The sequence below is a fragment of the Phyllostomus hastatus genome, unplaced genomic scaffold (assembly GCF_019186645.2).
Source record: "Phyllostomus hastatus isolate PE091 unplaced genomic scaffold, TTU_PhHast_1.1 phas_scaffold_1066, whole genome shotgun sequence".
NCBI lineage: Eukaryota > Metazoa > Chordata > Mammalia > Chiroptera > Phyllostomidae > Phyllostomus > Phyllostomus hastatus.
The window spans coordinates 30,665,593-30,692,239 of record NW_025334004.1 but is presented as its reverse complement, the minus strand read 5'-3'; the positions used below and the strand labels follow the sequence as shown (position 1 = coordinate 30,692,239).

Sequence of the window (26,647 nt, the reverse complement as noted above, 5' to 3'; positions counted from 1 at the left end):
TGTTTGGGGATGAGATTGCCTTCTTTTATGTTTTGCTGCTTCTCCAAAAGAGTTAATTACAACATGGAATTATACATTTCCGGACTCCTAAGTTAAAAGAATCTAGTCTTCTCTTCTCCAGTTAGCGATGTTGAGTAATCTTAAAAGGCTACAATCCATATCTAATCACCTTGGATTTTGGCACAGATACATCCCTCCCCTGGAACGGGCCCCACAGACCCCGAGGGGGGGGTCCACATTAGCCAGCGGAGCCTCGCTCTCAGGCTGAGTTCCCGAGACGCTCAGCGCCGCACCCCATACCACCTCGATCGTCCCGCAATCCAGGCTGAGCAGTCTCTTCAAACCAGGTCAGTTCCTATGTGAAAGGTGCCTTTTTGGAACTTAATAAAATTCAGTTTTATTCTCTACTGATACCCAGTTCTCTTGGTAACTTGATACTAAACACATTCTCCTTGAAATCAACAGACACATTTTAGTAAGTCGTGTTCTTGGATTTTGGTTGAAACCAGTCTCACAGAATAAAGGAGAAGTCCAGGTGGAGATGTGTTTTTATGCCCTTTCAAAAACGATTACGTTTACCGAGAACTGCCAGAATGAGTCAACTGAGGCAAGGCCTTGTCGGGTGCTGAAACAGACATGAAAAACGAGGGTACCATGATTAAATAAGCTTTTATTGTCACATTTAACTGCTTCGTCAGATATACATTGTAGACTTCAGTATGGCATAAAACAAAAATATATTCCTGAATGTCAAAGTGGGGACGGGGGAGATGGCAATGGCACTTCACAGAAAACCAAACTCGCACTGGTGTGGAAGCCCTAGGAGGCGCTGAGGAAACGGGGCGCGTTTGCAGACAAGGGGTCTGCGGCGTTTGCGATCGGACGGCAGTGGTTTGAGGCCAGTGGAGCGGGAGACCAGAAAACACAGACCCCGCCGAGCGGACATCGAACGAACGGCAGTTTCGGGGTTCCGCTTTCAGTCCGTGCGGTCTGGTTTCGCGCTGGGCCTGGCTCAGGGGGGAAACCTCTCTTGTACAGAATGAAACTACTCTTTCAGAACCTGGACTGCGGGCCTCTCTGACGACTTCCCTATTTCCCCAGGTTTTCACTAGTCCGGAGGAAAGGCAATTACGTTCCAAAGCATCCGCTTCGTGGGCTGACCTCGCCGTAAACGGTGGGTCTCGTCGTCCCCGAACCAGGAGCCTGAGATGCTCATGAACGTCTACAGCGGTTTCACACGTTCTGGGCAAACGAGGAGACGAGCACTCATTAAATAAAAACGCAGTGCATCCCGACGGGAAGTCTCAACACATTCCACAATTACCCTCCCAAGGGCCGCTTAAAAACAAGCATGGTTATTCAGACTTAAAACGGATATTCGTTCACCGACATTCTCAGACAGCCTATGGAACGTCCTTCCTCCACAAACAAAACGAACACCAGGATTTGTCAGAAGGTCTAAGTGAGTTGTACCCCTTACGTAGGAACTCAGCTAAACCCGCTGCGTCTGGAGTCTGTGTGTCACACACCTCAGGCCGGGGACGCCACCCCTTTCTGGGACCTGCTGCTGAGCGCCCCTTGCTTAGGACTCCGGCATGGAGACCGGAGGTGGGGCTGGTGCAACACAGCAGTCAGCGTGATTCCGCCAAAGAAAAATCAGTGATTTATTTTATGACATACTTGTTTGGATGATTACTTACTGGTAGTTAGTATTTCTACATGTTTTCGAAGGCAACCATTTTAAGTGACAACACGCATCAGGCTAGTAGAAAAGTGGAAACAAAGCCGTCTCTGTCGGCCTCAGAGTCACGCAGACAAGAGAAGCGACATCCGGTGTGTTCCAACCAGGCTCCTTAGGACGGTCAAAACTTCTTTTCCGGCAAAGATGAATTTGGCTCATCATAGAAAGAAGGGTCTTTGAAGGCTGCTGCTAAACTCATTTCCCTTTGAAAAAGTAAATTTCAAGGCATGATAGTGCAAGAGGTAAGTTTTTGATTTATAGAACAATTATAGACTAATTGTGCTTAGTCTCTAATTACCAATTTATTGTCAAGAACAGAAACTACGCTGATCAGTTTCTCTTTGCCTAAATTTACCAGGACGTCCGTGAATCGCACCAGAATTGGGACAATCTGATTATCTCAATGACTCTGCCGTGACACCGACGCGACGGCGACGGCGACGGCGACGGCGCCCGCGGGCGAGGCCCCCCCGGGCGAGGCCCCTCCCGGCTCGGCGCCCGCCCGGGGCTCTCTGGGAGCCCGGGGGCCTGAGAAAGCAGTTCCCCTCCAGACCGAGTCCTGGAAAAGCCTCTCTGAGTGGGCGACGAAGACAACAGTGCCAAGGGGGGCGCGTCTTCCGGGCGGCTAAATCTGGGACGTCTGAGGGTTCCTGGAGCCCCCGTCGGGATGTGTCATGGGCCGAGAATCCCTCGCGTGGGGGCATTCGCTGTTCGAGGGCTCCGTCGGGTCGATCAAATTCTCGTAGTCGCTGTCGTCCGACTCCTCCGCACTGTCTCCGGCCGCCCCCTGGGGAGGAGGGGGGTCCGCTCCAGCCCCCGAGTGCTTCAGTCCGGCGCTGCTGGGCGCGTAGCTGGAGGAGCCCACGGCTTGAGGTCGAGGCATAAAGACGCTGGTCTCCACGCGAGAATGGCTCAGAGTACTTTCTTGATTGCTTGGGTGGAGATCGGAGTAGGGGGGAGGGGGACCCGCGGCCTCCGCGTCTGCCAGCGCACCTCTGCCTTCCGTGGCAGGCCCCGCGCAGGGCGACCGCGGGCTGAGCGCGGGCTCCGGGCTCTCGGCCGGCACCTGCCTGTTCATCACCGCCTGCTGCAGTCCTGCGGGAGAAGAGGAGGAAAACTGTTACACAGGCCATCGCTCCCCAGCTGTGCACCTCAACGCCCTGACCTGAATGTTCCGGAAAACAGCAACAAAGCAGCGACACCGATTATTACTGCTGTTTTACATTCGCACAACACTTCGTAATTTACCAAGTATTTCTCGACATGTTAATTCACTTAAGCTTCAAAATATCAATACTATCATCAGTACTGATGCTATTGTTTCCATTACAAAGGCAAAAAACTAGCGTGTGAAAAGAGTAAGTGACCCCACGAAGGGACCAGCTAGAGAGGGCCTGGCCCTTCGAGCACCGGTTCTCTTAAGGCCGGCCCCATCCCCCGCCTGCTGCTGCCGTGACCAGACTCTGCGGACAGAGGATGAAGAAAACAGTCCTCGCCACCCTTGGCAGTCGCTGGGACGAGTGTTTTCCTTGAGAAGCCTTGTGTCGAAAACACTTCTTTACAACCACCTGTCACTACACCTGCTCAGCCCGCTTTCCCCTTGAACGCTGAACGGCCCTGTCAGGTGACCAGTTTTTCCGAGTACTATGCCACAACTGTACCGCATTTTTATGGATGCTCTGAAAGCCCCCTATCTGAGTCTGCAACCTTTTAAGTTTTTTAAAGCATATTTTTAAAAAGATTCTATTTAGCCCTAGGTGGTGTGGCTCAGTGGACTGAGCACCGGCCCACAGACCAAAGGCTGCCTGTTGGATTCCCAGTTGGGGCACACGCCTGGGTTGTGGGCTGGTCCCCAGTTGGGGGTGTGAAAGAGGCAACTGATAGCTGTTTCTCTCCCACGTCATGTTTCTCTCCTTCGTTTGCCCCTCTCTCTAAAAATAGAAAAAATTCTTTTAAAAAAGATTTAAAAGCTTTTAAAATCTTTAATCTTTAAAGATTTTGTTTTTTTAGAGAGAGGGAAAGGGCAGGAGAAAGAAAGGGAAAGAAACATCGATTGGTTGCCTCCTGCACGCACCCCAAGCTCAGGCAGAACCCACAACCCAGGCGTGTGCCCCGACCAGGAACCCAAATGGCGACCTTTCACTCTGTGGCACATGCCCAACCAACGGCGCCACACCAGTTGGGGCTAAAGTGCATTTCTAATGTAAAAATGTTACATACTTCTGCAAAATTTAGAAAAGAACAAAGAAAAATTGCCTACCATTCTATCACCCAGATAATACTTAGGATTTTGGTAAAAAGATCACAAGATTCGGGGTTAGAAATGTAAACTTCAGGTGCAAGGCCCCATTTACCTCTCGAACTCCACTTTTATCGTCCAGCCCGTGCGTGTTTTGCATATGCATGTGTACTTCAAACACAGCCACGATGTTTATGCCATTTTATATCCTAGTATTCTTGCTGAAGAGTATATATTGTCATTGAAAATTCACTTCAATTGCTGTACAGTACTCCACCATACCAACATTTATTCAACCATAACACTACCATTGTTAGTTCAACTATTTTAATAGGCTGTTTCCCAGATTTTAGAATTATAAAGTTGTGATTAACATTCTGGGGCATGAATCCCTACCTGCGCTTCTGATGATTTCTAGAGAACTGTGACAGTAGAAATGAACCAGTCATCACTTATTTAAAAATATAAATTATATTTTAACTGGTTTGCAAATATTACATTTTTAAAGATTTTATATCTGTTAGAGCAAGGGGAGGAGACAGGGAAAGAGAGGGAGAGAAACATCGATCGGTTCCCTCCCTCACGCCCCCCGTCTGGGCCAAACCCGCAGCCCAGGCACGTGCCCTGACTGGGAATCACACCAGCGACCTTTCGCTTTGCGGACAATGCCCAACCAACGGAGCCACACGGGCCAGGGCGGTTTGCGAATATTCCTATTAAATCACAAATGGTTAACTACATCCTTCTCTCTTTTACACTTGATATTATTTGTCATATGTTTGATAAATTTTACTTACAAATATTACATCTGGTGGCATCATAGCAAACGTGCCTGTTACTGAGCTGGAATTAATAGATTCTTGAGCCTAATTCTCATTCAACCAGCTGGTTCTTTAGCTTAACGGTACCCACCACCCATGGCTACCAGTGAACAGACATTTAAAGCCCTTGCCATGACGCTGCCTAGGAACCGAACATGAAGTTAACAGAGTTTGCAGCGGGGCCTTTAAGCGGCCGCAGCCCCTGCTGGGCGGGCCGGGGCCGCTGGCGGGGAACGTCACCCCACCGCGCACAGGTCGCAGGGGCCAACATGCGCACGAGTCCTCACCAGTCACTTCCCAGGGCGCTGAGACACCTACCACTTCCCTTCTGAAAAGGCTTGAAGGAAAGTGGACGCCGCTCCCAAAGGGCCTGACTTGGGGCTTGATGAGTGTAGAAGGATTTATGTAATTCGTCGTATAATTTGATGTTTAAAACCAGACACTCCCTTCTTACTGAATGGTAAATTAATAGGAAACTCACTTCTTTCTTGTTCCTTTTCGTTCTTCCTCTGAGTTACTTGTCTTCTTAATTTGCTCACTTCCGCTTGGTAAGATTCGACGACCCGCTCACTCTTTTCCACATCTGCGCACACTGCCTGGGGGAGCGACGACAAGAACGACCCACTGAAATGCACTCGAGAGGCCTCCCGCATGTGCAGCGTGCACTGCAGACCCGGGAGGGGCCCAGGTGCCTCGTCCAGGCGCAAAGCAGGTGCGTCCGACAGGACACCCCCCCGAGGTCCCAGAGACCAGCACTCTGCTCATGCACAGACTTGCTTTCTCAGTGTTAAGATGACTATGCTGTTAGTGCACAAATTCTTGAAAAACAAGGGTAAGTGGGAAAGATATGTATTTTTCCTGGATTTTTATTGAAAATGGGAAGCCAACGTTTGATACTAGTCTAGCATACAAAGGACACAAAAAAGGTAAGACAGGAATTAGATGCTTTCAACTTTTATGTATAACCAACAATCACAAATCAGATAACATTAAAAAAAATTTAACAAGAAATATTTATAATTAGGGAGAGCTGAAAAAGAAAGTATCATAATCAAGATTTATTTACTTATTTATTTTAAAGATTTTATTCATTTTTAGAAAGGAAAAGGGTGGGAGAAAGAGGGAGAGAAACATCAATGTGTGGTTGCCTCTCATGCGCCCCCTACTAGAGACCTGGCCTGCAACCCAGGCATGTGCCCTGACTGGGAGTCAAACTGGCGACCTTTTGGTTCACAGCCCGCACTCAATCCACTGAGCTACACCAGCCAGGGCTCACAGTCAATATTTAATGAATGCCCTGGCCTGGTAGCTCAGTTAGTTAGAGCATCATTCCCAATACACCAAGGTTGTGGGTTCAATCCCCAGTCCGAGCACATACAAGAATCAACCAATGGCTCTGGCTGGTGTGGCTCAGTGGGTTGAGCGACAGCCTGCAAACCGGAAGGTCACTGGTTTGATTCCCAGTCAGGGCACGTGCCTGCGTGGCCGGCCAGGTCCCTCGCTCGGGGTGTGTGAGAGGCAACCATGTACCTCTCACACACTGATGTTGTTCTCCCTCTCTTTCTCCCTCCCTTCCCCTCTTTCTAAAAAGTAAATAAATAATCTGGAAAAAAAAATCAACCAATGAATGCATACGAAGCGGATCAATAATTCGATGTTTCTCTTCTTTCCTCTCTTGCTCTAAAATCAATCAATAAAAAAATATTTAAGAAAAAGATTTAATGAAAGACAACTACTTGAGATTACGTCTACGTAATTTAACCATTCACGCCAGCGCACGCTACGTGGTACTGGTGTTTCCAGAGCAGGCCTCACGCAAGCGGCAATGAACTGTGTCCCAGCAACCCCGAAGTCCGCTGGAGGGTGCCGAGTCTGAAGGCCGCGCGGCCAGCAGTTCAGGACAGAAGGCTGCTTCTCACTGCCCGCCCCTTCCACAGTAGACATACCAGACACTGTGGAAAGGGGGCCGGTCCCCGGTGAGCCGGTGAGAGGCTCCCTGCACTGCCAGGTGTGCCTCACGCCGACGTGGGACACGGGCCCTGGACCCTGGGCCCTGCCTGGGGGGTGCTCTCTTCCTGGGCCCGGGCTGGTCTCAGCCCACCCCCTCCTCCTGCTCCTCCTCCTCCTCGGTGGCGGCCTTCTGCCCCAGAGGGAGGCCTTCTCCAGGCCTGGGAGGGCTTCTTCGGCTGCACCCCCTTCCTCCTGGTCCCCAAAGCCTCTTTTGTTCTTCAGGTTTTGGAGAAAATGACCCCTGAGACAGCATCGGTGGCTAGAGCACTCGGGAAAGTACGGTCAGCACCTAGCTCAGTGTCTGGCTTGCGGGAGCTGTTTCCACAAACACGTGTTGCATGAACGAGCAGGGAGGAACAGCTCTGCCGCGGTCCTCCCGCTCGATGGAGGCGCCGGGGCGAAGCGAGTGCACGCGAGGGGAGGAGGCCACGCTGCCCCGGGTCGGGGGCGGTCCCTGCTCAGTTACGGCTGCCGAGAGCCGTGTTCTCAGCAATCGATCGTGCTGCAAACTCGGGCACATTTCCCCGGAAGCAACGCTGTCACAGCTGGGTCACGGGGCTGAAAACAGTAACACTGCCACCGTTCCCCAGAGTGCCCACCGCGGGCACAGACGGGGAGACAGGCCTCCGCAGGCCGGCACAGCGCCCGCTGGACGCGTCCCACACCACTCTGAGGGCGGGCGTCCTCATGTGCTGGCCGTGGTTCCTCTGTCAGGCGGGAGTGTCCGAGATTAAAGGTGAAAAGCATTTGGGCAACACAAGTAAGATGAAAACTAGGAAGGGAGTCAGTTACCTGCACTTTCTCCTGGAGCGCGTTGTAGACCTGATAAATCGCCCTGATGTCTTTCATCACCCCGTCCTTGTCAAAGAAGTCCGTACTGGAAGACAGACAGAAGAAAGACGTCACAGGAGTTCCCACAACTGCTACGGGCCTGGGAGGTGTCTTCCTATCCCTTCCACCTTCATCCAGCCCCTAAATGCTGCCTCTGCAAGGTGACAGTGTACCAGAAATAACATCCACACAACCAGAATTATGAAAGAGAAATATAAAATAACCCACGTGACCAATGCAATTTAAAAAATAATAAAAAGCTATCAATTTTTTAGTGACCACGGTTAGCTTTCAGGATCTCAGAATTATACATTTTCTAGACAAACATAATTACAAAAAAAAATGTGGCAAATGATTAAAAAAAGTAATGGTAAAAGTAAACAATCTTTCAATAAGAAAAACATTTTGATACATAGTGGCGATGGTAGAGAATTGCCTCACCACACTGTTCAATTTTAATCATATCAAGCTTGATTTCACGTTTCTCCATAAACCTTTTACATCAAACAAAAGAAAAGAAAGAGCTTTCGGTTTACCTTGCCACTTACCCGTGTTCTTTAATAACTTTGGCATAACTCTGAGAAGTATTTGGCACTGAGGACACTTTGTACTCCTGCTGGCTGGTGTTGCCGAGGTTGGGAATAGCCAGGGATATCCTCTGATTATACCTGCAGGCAGAGGCAAGGGGCACCCCGTCAACAGCGCCGCTCCGACTGGAGCATGGGTCACGGCAGTGGAGTCCGAGTCTCTGGCCTGGGGAGCTATGGGAAGGCCTCGCCACGGACCTGCTTCCAGACAACCCAAGGATGCACCCGTTAGCGATGTCTGTCCTTCCCTTAAAGCAGACACTTGACTGCCAACTCCTTGAGGGCAAAGGGCATTCTTATGCATCCTCTGCATCCCCGCAGAAACAGAGTGCTGAGGAGGTTGTCTCTTCTCGAGAAATACTACTAACATGTTAATATAATCTTGCAAGTGGCTATTTAACGATTAATAATTATTTTCGCTTATGCCAATTTAATTTATTCTACTACAAACGAATTTCCAGATTGAAACCTTTCTGTTGTTTACAACAGACATCGTGATCTACAGGATCTTTTTTTTTTATATCAAGTTCACAATGCAAAACCCTCGTTAACCAGCAGGTGGATCAGTCTTACAATTCTGTCTTTAAAATCTATGCTTTGAAATTGCAGTCAGACTTCCGGGCGATCAAACTGTATTTCTACGTAATGGATCATGGAGAAGCAGATGATGATTTCCAGCTGTTCATTCCTATGAGGACTGACGTGTCATTAACACACCTTGCTAATGCTTCTTGACTCAAAAACAACTTTAATTTATACAGCTAACTGACAGGAAAATACCTTCTCTAACTACAGAGAACACTGGCTAAGCGAAAGTTACAGGAGCTTTTCTTTAGAGATGCTACCAAATGCCCATTTTCAAAGTCATAAATCTCGATGACTGGTATCAACACCCTTCCGGTCTGTGCAAGGCCCGCGAGCGCGGGAACGCTGTCTTTACCTCCGATTTGGTCTGAAGAGCACGTATTCTAAAGCGTGAGTGGAGTTGTTGGCGGTGGAGATGAAGCTGAAGAGCAGGAAGACGAGGTCGGGCACCCCGAGGATGCGGGTGAGCTGCTTGTGCAGGACCTGCTCCCTGTAGGACATCTGCTGCTGCGTGTTCCGCCGGAACCTGTACCACCCGATGACCTTCTGCAACGGGAGCGGAGGGAAAAGCCTCACAAATTTAGCTCTGAATGCATCCACACAAGCACTGGCACACAACGTGAACGGCTCCGCGTGCAACCGGTCAACGTGGAGAGCAACCCAACTGCCCACCACGGGGTAAACGAACGGGTGCAGCCACACACGGGACACCCAGTCAGCAGTGAAAACAAACTACTGATACACACGAAACAGACGAATCCCAAAATACTGATGCTGAGCGAGAGAAGCCAGACCCGGACAAAAACGTGTGCTCCAGGATTCCATTCACGTAACACTCCAGAGCACGCAGACCCATCTACAGCGACACGACCCTGACCCGGCGGAGCAGTGGCTGACTGGGGGGGGTTGGGGTGTGAGAGGAGGGGTCGGAGAGGGGCCCGAGGAGGCTGCGGTGGTGGACATGGGCGTTAGCCTATGATGATGATGATGGTGGTTTCATGGGCGTACACACAAATCAAAACTTATCAAAGTGTATACTGTAAGTATATGTACTTTATTTTATAGCAATTATACCTCAACACAATGACAGACTGACAGACTTAGCTCTGTCGGTTCTAACTACAGGTTAACGAAGCTGGTTAAGTGAATTTAACTGATATGCTCTTGGGAACAATCGTTCTGCTAATGTGACCTGCTGAACATCTGGAGGAGAGACGACCTGTGAGACTTCTGGGAGCTTGCTAAAATGTTCCTGGGCCCCCCCGAACCTGCAGAATCAGAACCTTTATGGGCAGAGCCAGGAATCTGAATTTAAGATATGTTCCTTGAGTTTTTTCTTGTGAATACTAAAGTTTGAAAATCACTGTTGTAGAGACAATAATCAATTCTTTATTAGAAGAATCCTCACATAGCTTCTGTCTTTAAAATATACTCTTTGAGTGAAAAAACATGTTTTGAGATATAAAAGTAGTTTAAAATTGTGTAATGTTGCCCTGGCTGGAGTAGCTCAGTGGGCTGAGTGCGGGCCTGAGAACCGAAGGGTCACCAGTTCGCTTCCCAGTCAGGGCACAGGCCTGGGTTGTGGGCCAGGTCCCCATTAGGGGGCGAGAGAGAGGCAACCACACACTGACGACAGACAACTTCTCTTTCTCCTTCCCTTCCCCTCGGTCTAAAAATAAATAAATAAAATCTTTAAAAAGTTGCGTCACGTGAAAACCCACAGTAAACCTAGATCGCATTTGGGCCCTTCCAGTCAGAAGGAAGCGAACCCACCTCGGCTGAGTCCCTCTGCCGGAGCCCCGGCTAACAATGTTCCAAATGTTTTCACGAGTTATCGTAACCACCTGGGAGGTTTGCGATGTTTTCTTCACTGAGCGCATATCGCTGCAAGGAACTACAGGGAATAAATAGTGCCTGCCCTCAAGGAGAACAACTGAGCATAAAGGGTGACTTTAAATTATATTAAAGCAATTAATTTGGATATTCTTTAAATGAAAAGAAAACCCAAACATTTCTGGCAGCATATGAGGTCTGTCCAGAAAAAGTCCAGCAATTGTTAATATGATGAGAACAGTTTGGGTGACATTGATGTAACCTGGCAGCCAAGGAGAGTGGACTGGAATGCGCATGTGTGAACAATGACAACTTCACAGCACTAGTCAGTGGGGGCGGTAGACGCTGTTGAGTGAGCGTGTGTACTGTGTAGCCATCACATTCAAAATGACTGAGCAATGCGCTGGCTAGTGTGGCTCAGTGGATTCAGCACTGGCATGGGAACCAAAGGGTCGCTGGTTCAATTCCCAGTCAGGGCACATGTCTGGGTTGCAAACCAAGTCCCCAGGAGGGGGTGCAAGAGAGGTAACCACACATTCCTGTTTCTCTCCCTCTTTTCTTCCCTCTCTTCCCCTCTGTCTTAAAATAAAATCTTTTAAAAAAATGACTGAATAGAGCAGCGAATTAACTCATTACATGTTTATTCTACTCTTAAAATTTTTCAATTAAATATTAGATTTGAAGTCTGCCTAGTGGTGGTAATTTTTTAAAAGTTCCCATCATTTTCTTAAAAAGTGGACAGTAATTAAAACATGTTCTCCATGTCCGGCACTGTTTCTGGTACCTGTGTGTTTTTAAGCCTAACGTCTCCAGTGCACCTCTTCAGGTAGCACGATAGCCCTTGTGAGCTGAAGACACAATTTCACCTTTCCTGGGGGCTCAAAATGTAAACCAGAATTAACTAGAAAGCTTTTTAGTCACCTAAATATTATACATCATCTTTGCTTTTATGGTAGAAATGTGGATTTTGGAAAAAATCCTTGAAGAGTTTATATTAAACATAAGGTACCACAAAAAATGCAATGACATATAAAGTATAGTTTTTGCCCTTAACAAATATCATGAAAAATTTAAAAAAAAACATTTGGTTTAGCACAAAGTTCTAGAAAATTAAAACCACAGATTGACTTTTAACTTTTTTGAGAATCCTGGCCTTACGAAAAGCAAAGTTAATTCCACAAAACAACCTACCTTTGGTCTACTGAGTCTCAAAACAGCAAATCCAATTTTAAATTCCCCGAGTCAATTTGGAAATGTGTCCACGTCCACCACTAAAAAACCTACGTAGTATTTTACAAAGCACTTTCTAAAAATGCCATTTAAAAAGTTTTTTTTTCAATTTCAGTGGGCATTCAATATCACACTGGTTTCAGGTGGACAGCCCAGGGGTCAGACATCTACACGACTTACGTGTGACCACCCCCACCCAGTATCCGTTTGTAAAATACATTTTTAAAAAGTCAAATAAAGTCTCCCTTCATCAGCAGCCCTTTTCCAAAGTAACTACTTTTAAGTTTGGTTGGCTTGCTTCCAGATCTTTCTCTGGACATTCAGACTTGTTTTAAATAGGCCCAAATTATATTACTTCCTTGTCCATGTAACATTAACCTGGAGACCTCTGGGTCATTACCTGAGAACCTGCTTCATTCTAACAGCTGCTTCATGACCCACTGCACGGAGGGACCAACCGCACTTATGTAATCATTCCCCACCGGCGGACATTCAGATTGGTTTCGAAATTCCCACGGTCACAAAGATGCAGCCAACACCCTTACGCACCGGGTCAAGAGGCCGGGCTGCTGGGTGTGAGCCTTGGCCCCACGGCCACTCACTGGGGACCATAACCAACTTACTTAACCTTTGTTGCCTCAGCCTGGAAAGCGGATGAGAGCAGCAGCGATGCACCTCACAGGGCTGCTGCGAGGATGAACTGCGTCACCATGGGGCGGGGGGGGTGCTCAGAGCACGGCCCGGCACAGAGTTCAAGTGGCCTGTAATGCCAGTTTTTCACATCTTTGCGCCTGGATGCTGTAATTTACTTGGACTAGATTCCTAGAGGTGACCCTGCGTATCTGAAATCCTGTTGCTGCTGCAACACCCTCCTCCTAAACGTCTGCACCGGCTTCCATCCCCACCCACCGCAGCGCCCCCGTTCCCCACAGCCTTGCCAGCACCCACTATTAGCAATCCTTTCACGCGCTGCCAATCTGATAGGCAAACGGAGTGTCACGTTGCTTCCATTTGTGTTTCCTGACGGAGGTCAGACGTCTTTTCATTTATTTCTGGCCATTGTGGATTGCCTTTTGCTTTTTGTGAATTTCCTTCTGATAATCTTTATTCATTTTTCTCACTTGAGGTTTTTTCATCTATTAAAGAAAACTTCCTAGATCTTTTAAAATAATGTATTGATTTTAGAGGTGGGGGAGGAAGGGAGGGATGCAGGGAGAGGGAGAGAAAGAAACATCGATGTGTTGCTCCATTTACTGACGCATCCACTGGCTGACTGACCCCCGTGTGCGCCCTGATCGGGGATCGAACCCACAACCTTGGAGCACAGTGACGACGCTGTGACCAATGGTGCTTCTCTCCCCTGGCCAGGGCTCTTCCTGCAACTTTTACTAGATGGTGAGCGCTATAGAAAACTGGGCTCCAATAAGAATTCTCAGGGAACAAATTTTAGCTTTAGAAAGTGCAATAAAGATTCATTTTCTAAAGCAGGAAAATACATGGCAGGAGGAGGCGAGGCGGTGGGTGAGGGAGGAGGACAGATTGCAAGAGACCCCAGGACGCAGGGTCCTGGGCAAGTCCTTGAAAACCGCAGAGCAGGACCACGACGCCCGCAGCGGCTCCAACTCCCTTTCCCAGGTGGGTGGGTGACCAGCTCAGACTCTGCAGAGGCCGAGCACCCCCTGAGCCTGCTGTCACCCACAAAGCCCTGTGTCCTCTCTTCTGACTTGTCCCCTGCCCTCTGCATTCTTCCTCTGATCTCACCTGCTTCTCCCTCCCTCCACCCGACGGGGGCACAGAGACCATGCTGGCCTCCGCACTGCTCTGGCCCCTGCGCCCTTCTCAGACGTGGTAGGGCCACGCCCCCACTGCCAGGATTGTTGTCATCCACAGGTATCGCCTCAAAAGCTCTTTTTGGTGATATGTGCTTCTAAGCAAAGGCATTCTGCTTTGTTTGATGAGTTGAAAACTTTTATTGGTATTTTTTTTTCCTCCAGAGATGGTTTAATAACCAATTAAACCAATCTCTTTTTCTGGAATTTACATACCAAGGTAAAAATTATAAAGTTAATGTACACGTTATTAAATATTTACTAAATTATTTTTTAATTATAAGTAGAAAGACAAAACTACCCAGACTCAATTCAACTACTGTCAATTTTCAGATTATAGTTCATTTCTTCTTCTGATCTTTACATAATGGAATCATACTATAAATATCTAAACTTTTTTCTATTGATATATCATAAACATTGTTTCACATCTGTAATTTATCTTTAAAATTTACTCAATGTAACAGAACTCTCATATATTACCATCAAGTTGCATTGTTCATTTACATTCCTTTCTGGTTTTAAGCTTTGCATGATGAGATAAGGACTGATTTCCAAATCAGGATGGGCAACAAAAGTAACAACATACCTTTCTCCGGTCTTTGAGAATCCTGTCCAAACTCTCTTCATTAACTTTGCTTGCATAGTCATAAAAACTGTTTTGTTTAAAGAAAAAAAAAGGATTAAAACCACATGATATTGTGACAGGGATGTGCTTAGTTAGACGTGTCCACAGGCCACCTAATCCAACTCTGTCTTGGTAATAAAGGGAGAACTGTCTTCGACAGTTAAGTGGAGAGAAGTCAGTCCACGTGCTTTGCTGACACAAGGTCTCTATTGCATCACATTCGTGGGAGGGGGGGTTACTCCTGAGGGGGGGGGATGCTGATAGCAACTGTTAGCAACTGATTACAGAACATGTGGCATCTTTTCCTTGTTTCTATGTACAAATGACACACACACACACACACACACACACAAATGCAGTTCATCTCCTGAGCAATGAAGGGACATGAACATCTGTTGAATGCTTAACCAGAAGCTTAGCCGCCCGCTTTCTCCTGTCATTCATGTCATTCATGTCATTCAATGCTGGGAGGCAGTGGTTTAGCCCAGAAAATCAACAAGTTTTATTCCCATTTTGTAGACGAAGATTGTTGAAGTTGTGTGACTTAACCCAAATGATAAAGCTGGTGGCCGAAAGAGCCAGGATTTTGAGGCCAGGCCCGGCGGGCTTCAAACTGAATGCGCTCCCCCTAAAACAGACCCCCCTGACCAGGGCCCTGTGCCAGGCGGGGGCACGCACACTCGTGTGTGTGGGCCTTTCTACCACTGGCCCGGAGCGCCGCCCGCCCCCCCGCCCCCCGCACAAGCCCAGGCCTTCTAAGGTAGGAAGGAGCTCGGGGTGCAGGAGAGAGCTGGGAGCCGGGGGCACCAGCCCCGCGCAGCTCTGCTTCCCGCCTGCGACCTCCAGCACGTCACCTGGCCTGCCTGCCTGCCCTCCGCTTCCTTTTCTGCGGAGTCTGGAGGAGACAGACGGTTTCTATCAGCTCTAAGGAGTATGAGTCCATGATGAAACTGAGTTAAATTCTTGTTCCGGTATGGCTTTGCTGACAGTATTTTAGGGAATTTCTCAGAAGGGCACGGCAGGGCACACCCAGTAAAGCTCTGGAGCAGTCAGAGCCAAGTGTCCCTTTCTCGGACCCGACGGAGGCGCGGTGTGGACCAGGCCTGCGCCACTCGCTCCGAGATGCTGCTCCGAGGAGCTGCTGCTGGCTCACCCGCGTCCTCCTCCTCTCTCGGCCCTGTGCAAACCCCGGGCGGACGGGCTCCTGGCCGCCCCCGAGGCCTGCCCACAGGTGGCCGGCCGTCTTGCAGGAAGACAAAACTCTGAGGTAGCGAGAGGGGCGGGGTGCGTGTAGGGGACGAACAGGACACACGTCCCCAGGGGCTCTGGTGCAAGGGGGCTGGCGCTGGGCCAGCGGGTCTGGGCGGCCGCAGGGCCAGCACGGCCAGGGGCAGGGAGCCGGCAGGTGTGTGAGGGAGGCGGGGCTGGCGGGAACACGGGAGAGCAGCACCCCGGGAAGGGAGAACGGGGCCTCGGGGGTTTTCGGGAACACGGACACGGCACCCCACACTGCCCTCAGGCAGCAGGGCGGGAGCTCGGAGCGCGGGCAGGGGCCTGGTGGGAGCCCAGGGGGCAGCGGCCAGTGTGTGGGACCCCGGCCTGTTCCCCCTCCCCGCCCGCGGGTCTCTCTGCCACTCTCGGTCTCCCTTCTGAACGTCTCTCCTCCCATTTTTTTCTCTTTCTGTCCTTTAGTTTGTCATAATGTGCAACTGGTGTATATTAACTTAAACACAAAAAGAAAGTTTTATGTTCTCTTTGGTTACATTTTAAAGTGGTATATTTAAAAGTGAACATTTTTTATTCCTCCTAAAACCCCCCCTCAGTTCTTTTCCCTACACGTGACCCTGGCTGACTTCCTTCTCTGGGGTCGAAGAGCTCTTGCTAGGGAGGCTGGTGGGACGCCTCCACTCCAGGCCCCGGAGAGCCAGACGCACAAGAGGCACACAGGACTTGTGCCGCCCCCTCTCCTAACCCGACCCAGTGCCACGCACACAGGTGGTACTCAGTGAGGGAGTGGCTTCGGGTGCCCTCAGTCACACTTGTGCGTCTCGGGCCATAATGAGCTACGGGCATAAATTCACTAGTTTTTAGTCAATTAACCCTTTAGTAAGCTAAAAGCTGCAAAGAAGGGTGTGGCTTACCTAAAAAGTTTCGAACAAGGCTGATGGTTATGGATTTCTGTAATTAGAAAGAGAAAATACATATTAGTTAATCACATGAAATACAGACAATTAAAAAGTAGCCCAGGATTTTTTTTCCCCCAAAATCGCAGGCAATAAAAAGATAGTTTTCCTCTTCCGAACAGGCGCTGTTGCACACACCAGTGAAGCACTGTGTTTTCACAGTATCTCAACACAGAAGCGCATTCTCAGAAGCAAGCACACCGGGGAAGGGCGCTGTGTCTCCGTCGGACCGCGCGTGTGTGGGGGCGGGCGGTGCCGGGCACCCTCCTTCTCCAGCCTCACCGAGTCAGAGCGCGGAGGGGAGAGTCGCCCCGACTGGACGCATGTCATCGTGGCGGGTAAAAGCTGTGGCATGGCTTGGGGAGAGGGCCTCGCCCACCCTGCCACCAACCTACTAACAACTCGTGACAACTGGAGCCAGGCGTTCTGAAGGGGAAGGGAGGGAACTCTGGAGGTCTATTAACCCTTTCGAAGACAGTCAGCATCAAGGGAAACATATTTATAAGGCAGATCTGAAAAGATTGCTGTGATTAACCAGAACAATTTCTTCAAGCTCATCAGGGGGCCCGGGCTCTGGCTTGCTTTATAAGACCGTGAGACTAATTAGCCATTCAATTCCATTAGTAACATTCTCCTGGACAGCTACTCTACCTGCTGTTTAAAATGTCACAGCCCAGAGTTACAGGCTGCAGCTTCAACTCAATTAAAATGAAACCACAACCCTAGAAGACATGGGGCTACTAGCCTCTGTACTACTGTTACTGCTGCCAAAACACACGCGCAGATGTTTATTTCCCCAGGAGGCTGCTGACACAGTGATACAAATAAGAAAGCCTCATCTACAATAGAAACATGCCCTTCTTTTATCACCAAAAGGATACTGTTATACCTTCCTAAGTTACTTCAGAGATGCTGTTAGTAAAGTAATTAGAATGTGAAACATCTGTAGCAAAAACATTATCTAGACTGCAGGGAAAAGGAAAAAAACCTATCTTCTACTTGACAGGGAAGAATGTTTTAAGACAGTCCCTAGAGTAAATGCTGAACTCTGAACGCACCTCCTGTCATCGACCCGCCCCAGCAGACGCCTTTCACGGCGCTCGACCTGGCTTAGCAGTGCACTGAAGACACGCTCTAGATAGTGTGGGTTTCCTGAAGGAGCTGAAGCTTCCTCCTGTGAGACTCCTTGCAGCACCTAACTAAGCACCCCACGGAGGGAACAGGGCGGCGGCCTCCCACGCGATGCTGCCACAGACGGCAGGAGGCTGGCGGGCGCACTAGCCGGTGGGCGGGCCTCCGGCAGGGCAGCCTCCCGGCCGAGGCTTTCCCGCACATCTACACTGCAGAGGTCCCTTGTTACGCGTGTAGGGCGACTCCACACACCCGGCCTTACAAATCCGCGCTGGGAGGTGCTCCCGCTCCCGCTCACCTTCCCATCCCCCGCTTCTCCTCTCCTCCCCCTCATTCTTTCCCGCAACTGCCACCGCGCCACCTCATCCACCAGGGGGACCCCTGCTGCCTGGGGGCGCTCTGCCTCACGTGAGTTAGCACAGCTTTTGAAATCCCTGTGTGTTCAAAACGAGACACAGATACTTCGTGTTCAAATGTGGTATTCAACACAAAGTCTCCCTCGCTGTGCCGAGTCCAGTCCAGACGTCCGTGCGTGGGCTCACACATTTCGACACATACTACACCTGGTCTATTTATTTTATTTAAAACGTCCTATTCTGGAGGTTAAGTGATGCCAGAAAATTTGTTCCCGTTATCACTATGAAAAACTACTTTGCTTAATGCTTGGCCTTTCCAGAGCCCCGGTTTGCACTTTCTAATAGAAATTCTATTAATTTACTTACTTGCTTATTTATAAAGTATAGCGGATGTACAGCATTGTACGTTTCTGGTTTACAACACAGTGATTCGACACAGTGATTCACTCGCCTGGTGACGTGATCGCCACCTCGAGTCTGGCAGCCGCCTGCCCAGGCGCACAGGAGTGATGGCATGAACGACCCTGTGCCTGTGCTGTGCACTGCACCCCGTGACTGATCTGACAACTGGCAGTTTGTATTTCTCACCCCCTCCCCTGCCCTGCCCTCCAGCCTCCTCCTCTCTGGCAACCATCCGTTGCTCTCATGCCTGAACCTGTTTCTGTTTTGTGTTTTTTATTCCACACACGAGTGAGTTCACACAGTATTCGTCTTCCTCTGTTCAGCTTTTTCACTCTACACGATGCTCCCCAGGCCCACCAGTGCTGTCGTAAGTGGCAAGATCTCACTTTTTCGTGACGCTCACAGCACGCTGCCCGCTCCTGCGTGCGCCCCACCCCGCCCTCGCCCACCGGCCTGCCCATGGACGCAGAGGCCGCCCCCCGCCCTCGGCTCTCGTAAACGGCACTGCAGGGAGCACAGGAGGGCACCCGCCCTTCCGAACCGACGCTTTCGCTTCTTTGGGTAAACACGCGGAAGTGGACTGCTGTTGTGCCCCGCAGTTCCACGTCAAACGTTTGAGGACCCCGTGCTGGCTGCACTAACATCCATTCCGACCAGCAGTGCGCGAGGGTTCTCTCTTCTCCACATCCTAGACAGCGCGTGGCCTTTGCTGTCTTTCTGATAACAGCCATCCTGATAGGCGTGCGGTGCTGTTTTCGTGGTTTTGCTTTTGATTTCCTGATAATTAGTGACGTTCAGCATCTTTCCATGTGTCTGTTGGCCATCTGCACGTCTTCTTTGAAGAAATGTCTATTCAGGTCCTCTGCCCACTTTTAAATTGGATTGTTTGTTTTTTGATGTTGAATTGTTATGAGTTCTTTATATATTTTGGATATTGACCTCTATTGGCTTATATCATTAGCAACTATCTCCTCTTTATTCAAAGTAGGTTGCCTTTCCAGTTTGGTGATTTTCTTCACCGTTCAAAAACTTTTTAGTTTAACAGAATCCCATCTGGCCCTGGCTGGTGTGGCTCAGTGGATTGAGTGCGGGCCTGAGAACAAAGGGTTGCCAGTTCCATTCCCAGGCAGGGCACAGGCCTGGGTTGCGGGCCAGGTCCCCGGTAGGGGGCGAGCAAGAGGCAACCACACATTGATGTTTCTCTTTCTCTCCCTCCCTTCTCCTCCCTCTAAAAATAAATAAATTAAAATATTAAAAAAAAAAAAGAATTCTATTTGATTTTTTTTCTTTCGTTGCCCTTGCCCAGGGAGACATATCCAAAAAGGTAAGAGTAAAGTCAGAGAGTTCACTGCCTATGTTTTCTTCTGAGAGTTTTATGGTTTCAGGGACTACATTTAAGTCTTTAATCCACACTCTGTATTTATTTTTAAAAGAAACGGATAACAATACATTGAAGATAATACTAGCAAACACTTTGTTCATGGGATTGATCCATAATCATTTCAGATAATACACTGAAGGCAGATCATAAAATAAAGGTTGTCTGGTAAAAGACGTTTGTCACGGCACTGTGTTAAGTGGACTCAATGGAAACGGGTATTCACTGCCAGAACCAGGAGATTTCTGAATCAAAGAATCACTACATTATGCTGTAGAATTCGAATTACTTTATCGTGCTATTTCTTTCAATGTAAACAGCTAGAATCCTAATCAGAAACACTATTTTTGTGATGATGCCAGATGAGGGAGCCCTTTCTTGCACGGTGTGCTGCGCATTAACCACACCTGGCATTTTAACCTTCGCCTACCAAATTAATTTTGAGAACTCCAGTGTCAACATTAATCAGTGCACAGATGTCCAAGGAAACCACGTTCTCCCCTGCAGGACTTTGAGATATTAGGCAAAACAAAACAAAACGAAACAACAAAAGCAAAACCTCAACGAGAGAACGCTGTGCTTGCAAACGCCTTTATTTCACAGGTCAGTCCTGTGGAGGTGGGTTTTACGGCTCTGGCCCTTCAGGAGCGAGCTCGGTCTCTTCCCCCCAATCCTGACCCTCCCTCGCCCCCAGCCTGGCCTCCCAGTCCGGGTACTAGACGGCGTCAGGACGGGCTTGAAACTGATGACTTAGCCCCAACACGAGCTGGCCTTCAGGAAGGACTGCGAACCGCCCCTCGACACACCAAGTGTGTCTGGGTCCCAGAAACAGGCCAGGCCCCCTGCCTGTCTCACTTACTCCTTGCCACGCCCCCCAGAACACAGCACCCTGGCCCCGAGTCCACCTCCTTCACGACGTCTGGGCTGACGTCACCCACGAGCAGCTCCCGGCACCCAGTCTGCGGGACCGGTTCGTCCCTGGTTCACAGCACGCGTCCTGCGCTGCCTGGTGTTTCTGTGCACTTGTTGGTCCTCCCCACGCCCCTGGACGGCAGGAATGTATCTGGATACGCTGCTCGTGGCCGGGCATGCGCCTCACACTTCAGTAAATGTGGGCAGTGGACGAGAACGAAACGCTCCTCGCTTTGTTCTGAGTGTCGGGAGGTGCTGCTTGGTGACGCGCTTGAGGTACAGCTACAAGGACTGTGATCCTTACTGCCGAGAAGACCGACCCCACAGAGCAAGGGCGTCCACCAACACGCCTCTGTCCCTCCCCTAAACTGGCTGTCGGACTTATTCTCCAAAGGCTGTACAGATTTAGCAAATATCTTACGTAAATGAGTGTGAACATCTTTGCCAGACTCCTTCAGAAAGGATGCGTAACATATCCTTTCCTTGTGGTGGGAGGTGGTGCTGGCAATGGGGACGGCCGCATCTGCAAGCCTGAGGTTCAGAGTGGTTTTAAAGAGACCACGAAGTGCCACGGCACGCAGAGATTCAGTCGGAGCCGGGTCGGCGAGCGGGTCAGGGACGGCTTCACAGAACACCTGAACCCACAGCTGCGTGCTGTGCGTCCACCCACAGTGACTTACAAAGACACTCGTAACGCTTACTAATGCAAACAGCTGCGCTTTGATTTTAGTGGCTTTCTCCGTGCCTTTCCCTCCTGCGAGGCTGAAGCCAGTGGAGGGCCGGGGAACGACAAACGCCCACGGTGCACGTGCGAGGAAGCACCGTGACGGTCTGCGACAGGCTCACTCACCGATGACTTGCAGGAACTCCGTGCTGCTGATCTGTGAGTCGCTGATGCTGAAGGTCTCCTCTTGTCTCACCTCTCCCAGCAAAAACCCTTCCTAGAGGCAAGAAAAGAAAACAGCTGCAGACTAAAAACAAAGACGATTTTTTACTGGTGTTAGGAGGCATTTAGGACATAAATCCAACAGTGATCCGAATAAGCTCGGCATGCGAACTGCCATTCCACAGACCAACGGGACGAAAGCAATCCGGAGTGTATGAACTGGGTTGTTGGAAAAAAGGATCCCGCGTGAGAGGTGATATTATTTTAATCCCTTCCAGCCTTCCCTGTTTTTTTTGAGGCAAAAATGAGTGGAGTGATTTCATCCCCTAAATCCTACTAAGTAGAACAACTAATGTCAAAAAAGCTCAGGAAGCAGAAATATTCCTAGTTTGTTCTCTTGAATCAGGATACAATTTATGTCATTGCGTTAGAAACACCGCTAATGAGAAGAGGATGAAGAAGTTAACACAACGCACAACTAACGGCTCTCGCATAAGCCGGCATGGGGAGTTAGGGTCTCAGTGAATGAATAACTGCCTATCACTCACATGACAGTGTTTCTTGAGTACACGCGGAGGCTAATTCATTCACACCTTTGGAGGGCACCTGCCACCGGGGTCAGTTCTGGGTTACTCAGCACACAACACACCACCGGAGCACTCGCTGTCATGCTCGGCACAAGCCGTGGGAGAACGGAGGCCCTGAATGCCGAAATAAGTTCCCTGTTACTGATGGGGGTCCTGGAACTCCCTCCCCAGATACCTGCACGGCTCCCTCCTTCCTGCGTTAGGCTCTCTACTCAAAAGGCACCTAATCCCAGAGGCCTTCCCTGGCCAATGTAACGACAAGCGCACCTGCCAGGCACTCTGTCCCCTCCATCCCGCATTCTTTCCCTCCGTGGTCTTCTTACTATCTGTCATGTTACATTTTTTATGAATAAATGCCTATTCCCCACTAAAGTGTAAGCTTCGTGAGAGCAGGGACTCTGTGCTTGTTTATTGCTGTATCTCAGCACCTAGCGGAGTGCCGAACAACTACTGATGCTCAGTAAATACTGGGAGAATAAGTTGATTGACACAATGCCCTTTACTATATACCTGTTTATATTCTAAAATATATTCTCAAGTCAATCAGAGAAGGTTCCAAGTTCAAGAACATTCCCCACTAGAAGTGAGAATCTGTGGGGGTGAGGAGGGAGAGACAGATGCTTTATAGCATAGTTTTCATATTGGATTAGGGGAGTGGAGTGTCCTGACATCCCAAACCATCGTGTACAGGGCATTTCTCAAACCTGAACAATAAAGAGATCTCCTTAAAAAAAATTATCTCATATGTGAAGAAGTGACCGTGACTACCAGTTTGAGAATCACTGACTGAAAAAGCTTCTTTTATCTTATAAAAGTCTTTCAGTTATGAGTTCTCACTACAAAAGAGAAATCTTGTAACAGGTAGAGAAAAAAAATTAAAATTTTTACAGAGCTTTAGACCTTAAGAACACACCGACAGATTCCTAGTGTTCTCGTCTAGAGTTGTCAGACTTAGCAAATAAAAATACAAGACACGCAGTTAAATTTGAATTTCAGGTAAACAACAAATTATTTTTATGTAATATTTAGGATATACTTACACTGAAAATTATTTTTTATCTGAAATTCAAATTTCACCGGGTGCCCTATATTTTATCTGGCAACTCTACTGCAGTTCTCGTTTCGAAAAAGTCAACAGTGACATCAAGATATTCTGACGCCGACTGTAAAGTAAACGCTTATTTATCGTCTGATCTGGGACCATCTGAGGCACCGCCGCTCTATGGCCGGAGTCGGCAAACTCATAGTGTGTGGGTGGAACACAGCCTGATTAATGCCTGTTATTGCACAGCCCACGAGCTAAGAGTGATTTCTACACTTTTTAAATAGCTGAAAAAACAAAAAAGGATTCTTTTATGATGTGAAAACTTGACGAAATTCAAATTTCAGTGTCCATAAATAAAGTTTACCGGAAATAGTCACCCTACTTTCTTCATCATCTGTGCCTGCTTTCTCCCTGCAGCAGCGGAGCTAAGAAGCTGTCAGAGGCCTGCGTGGCTCTCTATAGAGAAAGCTGGTCACCCCCAACTAATTTCTTGCCTGGATGGAACAAGAATGTACTACAAAAGCAAATTCTCGGTTCTTCAATGTTGAAATACATGCAATTAAAATAACTTTATTCCACATCTATAACTGTGTCATGGTTAATATATATATAAACAGGTATGGTCACATCCAATACAGTTGCAAACTATTGTCATTGGCGAAAATTTCCATGACGTCTGGCCACCATGCCTGACACAGGGTAGATATTAAAGAGATGTCTCCTGAATTAAATGAACAACAATCGAAGTAATATGACCGTCCCACTGCCGTCTGCAGAAAAACTTACCCCTTTTCAACAGGTAGCTACTTATTCTCACAATAACCTCGTCCCACACATAAACTGTGCCATTACTAGGCAATCCAAAAATCAGAGGTTAAGAAGCATTATTTCAACAATATCTAGACACCGTAACCAAAAATCAGAGGTTAAGAAGCATTATTTCAACAATATCTAGACAACAATATCTTTCCACAGACACCAGGAGTATCACAAACCACCCATAATACAAGGAGCTGCATTACGTTATGAAATAGCCCGCTGCAGTATCAAAGGCCTGAGTGTCCAGAGACAGGAGTGGCCTCTGGAAAAGCCCACGTTGTGTACATTCTTACCATTAATCTCAACCGCTGGCACTGAAGAGATGAAAGGTACATGCATTTAATGTCATCTAATTTACTAATGGAATCATCTCTCTGTAAGTTTTTACTAATGGAAGCTAAGATTGCTGACATCCAACCAAACCCAGTTTCTTCTTCCGCAGTGTATCATTTTGCTTTGTAATGACAGCCACACACACACACACACACACACACACACACACAGAAGCTGCACCCTTATTTGGTGAATTTGAATAATTCACTCTTAGCATCACTTAAAATAATGCCCCAATTTGGCAAGCAAATTAAACACTTCCTTACAGATAAAAGACTATCCAGTCTCACACAGACTTTCCATCCTGAGGTCAGTGACATTAAGACAAGCCGTAGAATAAAGACACTGAAGCAGACAGGCTCCGCTCGCTCCGTGGTCTCCAAAGCCTGTGCATTTCCGATCACTCACGGGTAGGCCCGTCACTTCCCCATTTCATTTCACTGCAACTTAGTTCCGTGGTCTTGGAACATATGCCGAGGAAATAAACATGCAACTTCAGGGCAAGTAGACCCCCACACCTAACACTCCTGTTTACATTCTCCGTTTCCCATCGAGGACAAGAAAACCCACGAGCATATGTAACAAGTATGAATGGTGACAGCCATGGTTTCCCTTGTCGCACCCCATGACAACCTGTGAGACGAGCGGGCGGGGCTGGGCGCCTGGGGCTTCTTCCCGACCCCGGGATCCCCTCGCCAGCCTAGAAGCCTGACACTCGGGGAGGGGCAGGCGCTCCGATTCCACTAAGCGACCTCTGACACTACCGGCGGCCGGCCGGGCCAGCTTTCATAAGACGCAGACCGCTGTCCCGGGGTGGCCGGGCGGCGGAAGGCACTGAGCAAGATGGGCCCATCCCGAGGGACAACGAGCCCCGGGCAGCAGTAGCTCGCCAGGGGCGGGAGCAGCCCGGGTCACACCAGCTCCTCGGGCCGGCCGGTGAGCCTGGGGCGCGAGCCGCAAGTGGTCCCGGCTTGGCGCGTGACAGAGGCTGGAGGCCCCAGCGGCCACGGTGGGGGTCCCAGCACCTACGTGGTCGGCGTTGCTGTTGGCGCTGTGGAAACACACAGCGCTGAAGGTGTAGCCCGAAATGGAAGCCGCCATGATGGAAATCTCCAACTCCCCCATCATGCCCCGCGGAGGGCACACAGTCTTCCGGCCGGCCTCGCCCCTTGGCATCCTGGGAAATGAAGTCTTCGGCAATTGAGGCCTGGAGGTCTGAGCACGCCCCGCGCGTGGGCCGAGAAGTGCAGGTTTACCTGGGCCGGACGACTCCCGAACCGTGTCCATCAGTGGATTCGCGCCGGGCACACCCCAGACTTCGCATCTTCTGTATAGCCCCTCATAGTTACGCAAGCCATTTTTTTTTTTTTTTTTTGCAATAAAATGATGAATGTTAAGGTCCAACGTTGGCCCTACTCAAGGATGATCAGAGAGAGATGATTCAGGCAATTGTATGGTTTTGGGTTTGATATATAATAGCAGTAGCCTGTGTGATTTCAACTTCCATATGACCATTCTGGCTGCATTGTCAATACTATATTGCCAGGAGAGAGAGAAAACCCCATTACAATAATCCAGACTCCGGGGGGATGGTGTTTTGGGGGGTGGTTAGAAGTGAAATGGGGGAAGCGGGCGTGGCAGAGGGTGGTAAAAGAAGCGATTGGTTTCTGGGTACAAGGGGAGACAAATGGAATGAAAAATAATCGAAAGAGAATGCAAACGACATAAATAAGAATAAGTTAAAGTGAAAATAAAGTATAACAAAGTTAGGAAAAGAAACTCAGGGAAAGAACAAACTCACCTTTCTAATCGTTATTCTTTCATTAGTTCCATCTTTCTGGTTCAAAACTGGGCTCTTGATCCCCCCAAAAACTCTTACCGCATTCTTTCCAAGGAAACACAGTTTTTCGGACAGTTGGGCAGGAACCTTGGAATCATTCTGGACCTCCCATTTTGATCAGTCAGCAGTCTTCAAAATCTGTCAAAACATATGGCTTTTGGGACCCGTGAGCCTGAGCAACCCCAAAAGAAGGCAGAGAGGTAGTGACAGGGTTGAAAAACATCCCCGAACCCAGACACCCAGACCAGGAGGGGCTGCCTGGGGAGCATGAGGAAAGGACAGGAAGGACGCTCTGCTCCACGGGACGGCAGGATGGTCAGGGACCAGTGGGACAGAGAACACAAGGGAGAGCGTGTCAAGAGGCTTGGGAGCTTCAGGTTGAGTTTAATGTGACAAGGGGCATCTAGGCGGCTGCAATAGAAGTCCAGAGCTGAGGGCAGA

The 26,647-nt window shown here is 48.9% G+C and overlaps 1 protein-coding gene across 1 annotated transcript; it reads right to left on the bottom strand.

Annotated features, from left to right (window-relative positions):
* Positions 1–650: 650 nt before the first annotated feature.
* Positions 651–25,494, bottom strand: ABRAXAS2 (abraxas 2, BRISC complex subunit). The gene is made up of 9 exons (XM_045854625.1): positions 25,396–25,494; positions 21,547–21,637; positions 16,476–16,512; positions 14,296–14,362; positions 9,170–9,360; positions 8,191–8,310; positions 7,604–7,688; positions 5,283–5,397; positions 651–2,836 (listed from the first exon to the last, which is right to left on the bottom strand). The coding sequence occupies exons 1-9, from the start codon at positions 25,492–25,494 to the stop codon at positions 2,367–2,369; spliced, it is 1,275 nt and encodes a 424-aa protein (XP_045710581.1). The 3' UTR covers positions 651–2,366.
* Between the last annotated feature and the right edge of the window lie 1,153 nt (positions 25,495–26,647).

Bases quoted from the DNA above. Each gene is read 5' to 3' on its own strand.
- ABRAXAS2 (XM_045854625.1), bottom strand. From the start codon at position 25,494: ATGATGGGGGAGTTGGAGATTTCCATCATGGCGGCTTCCATTTCGGGC. The intron at 14,363-16,475 runs GTAAGCCACACC...TAAACAAAACAG, and splicing joins CCTTGTTCGAAACTTTTTAG to TTTTTATGACTATGCAAGCA. The intron at 9,361-14,295 runs GTATGTTGTTAC...CTCCCGTTGCAG, and splicing joins TTCTCAAAGACCGGAGAAAG to AAGGTCATCGGGTGGTACAG.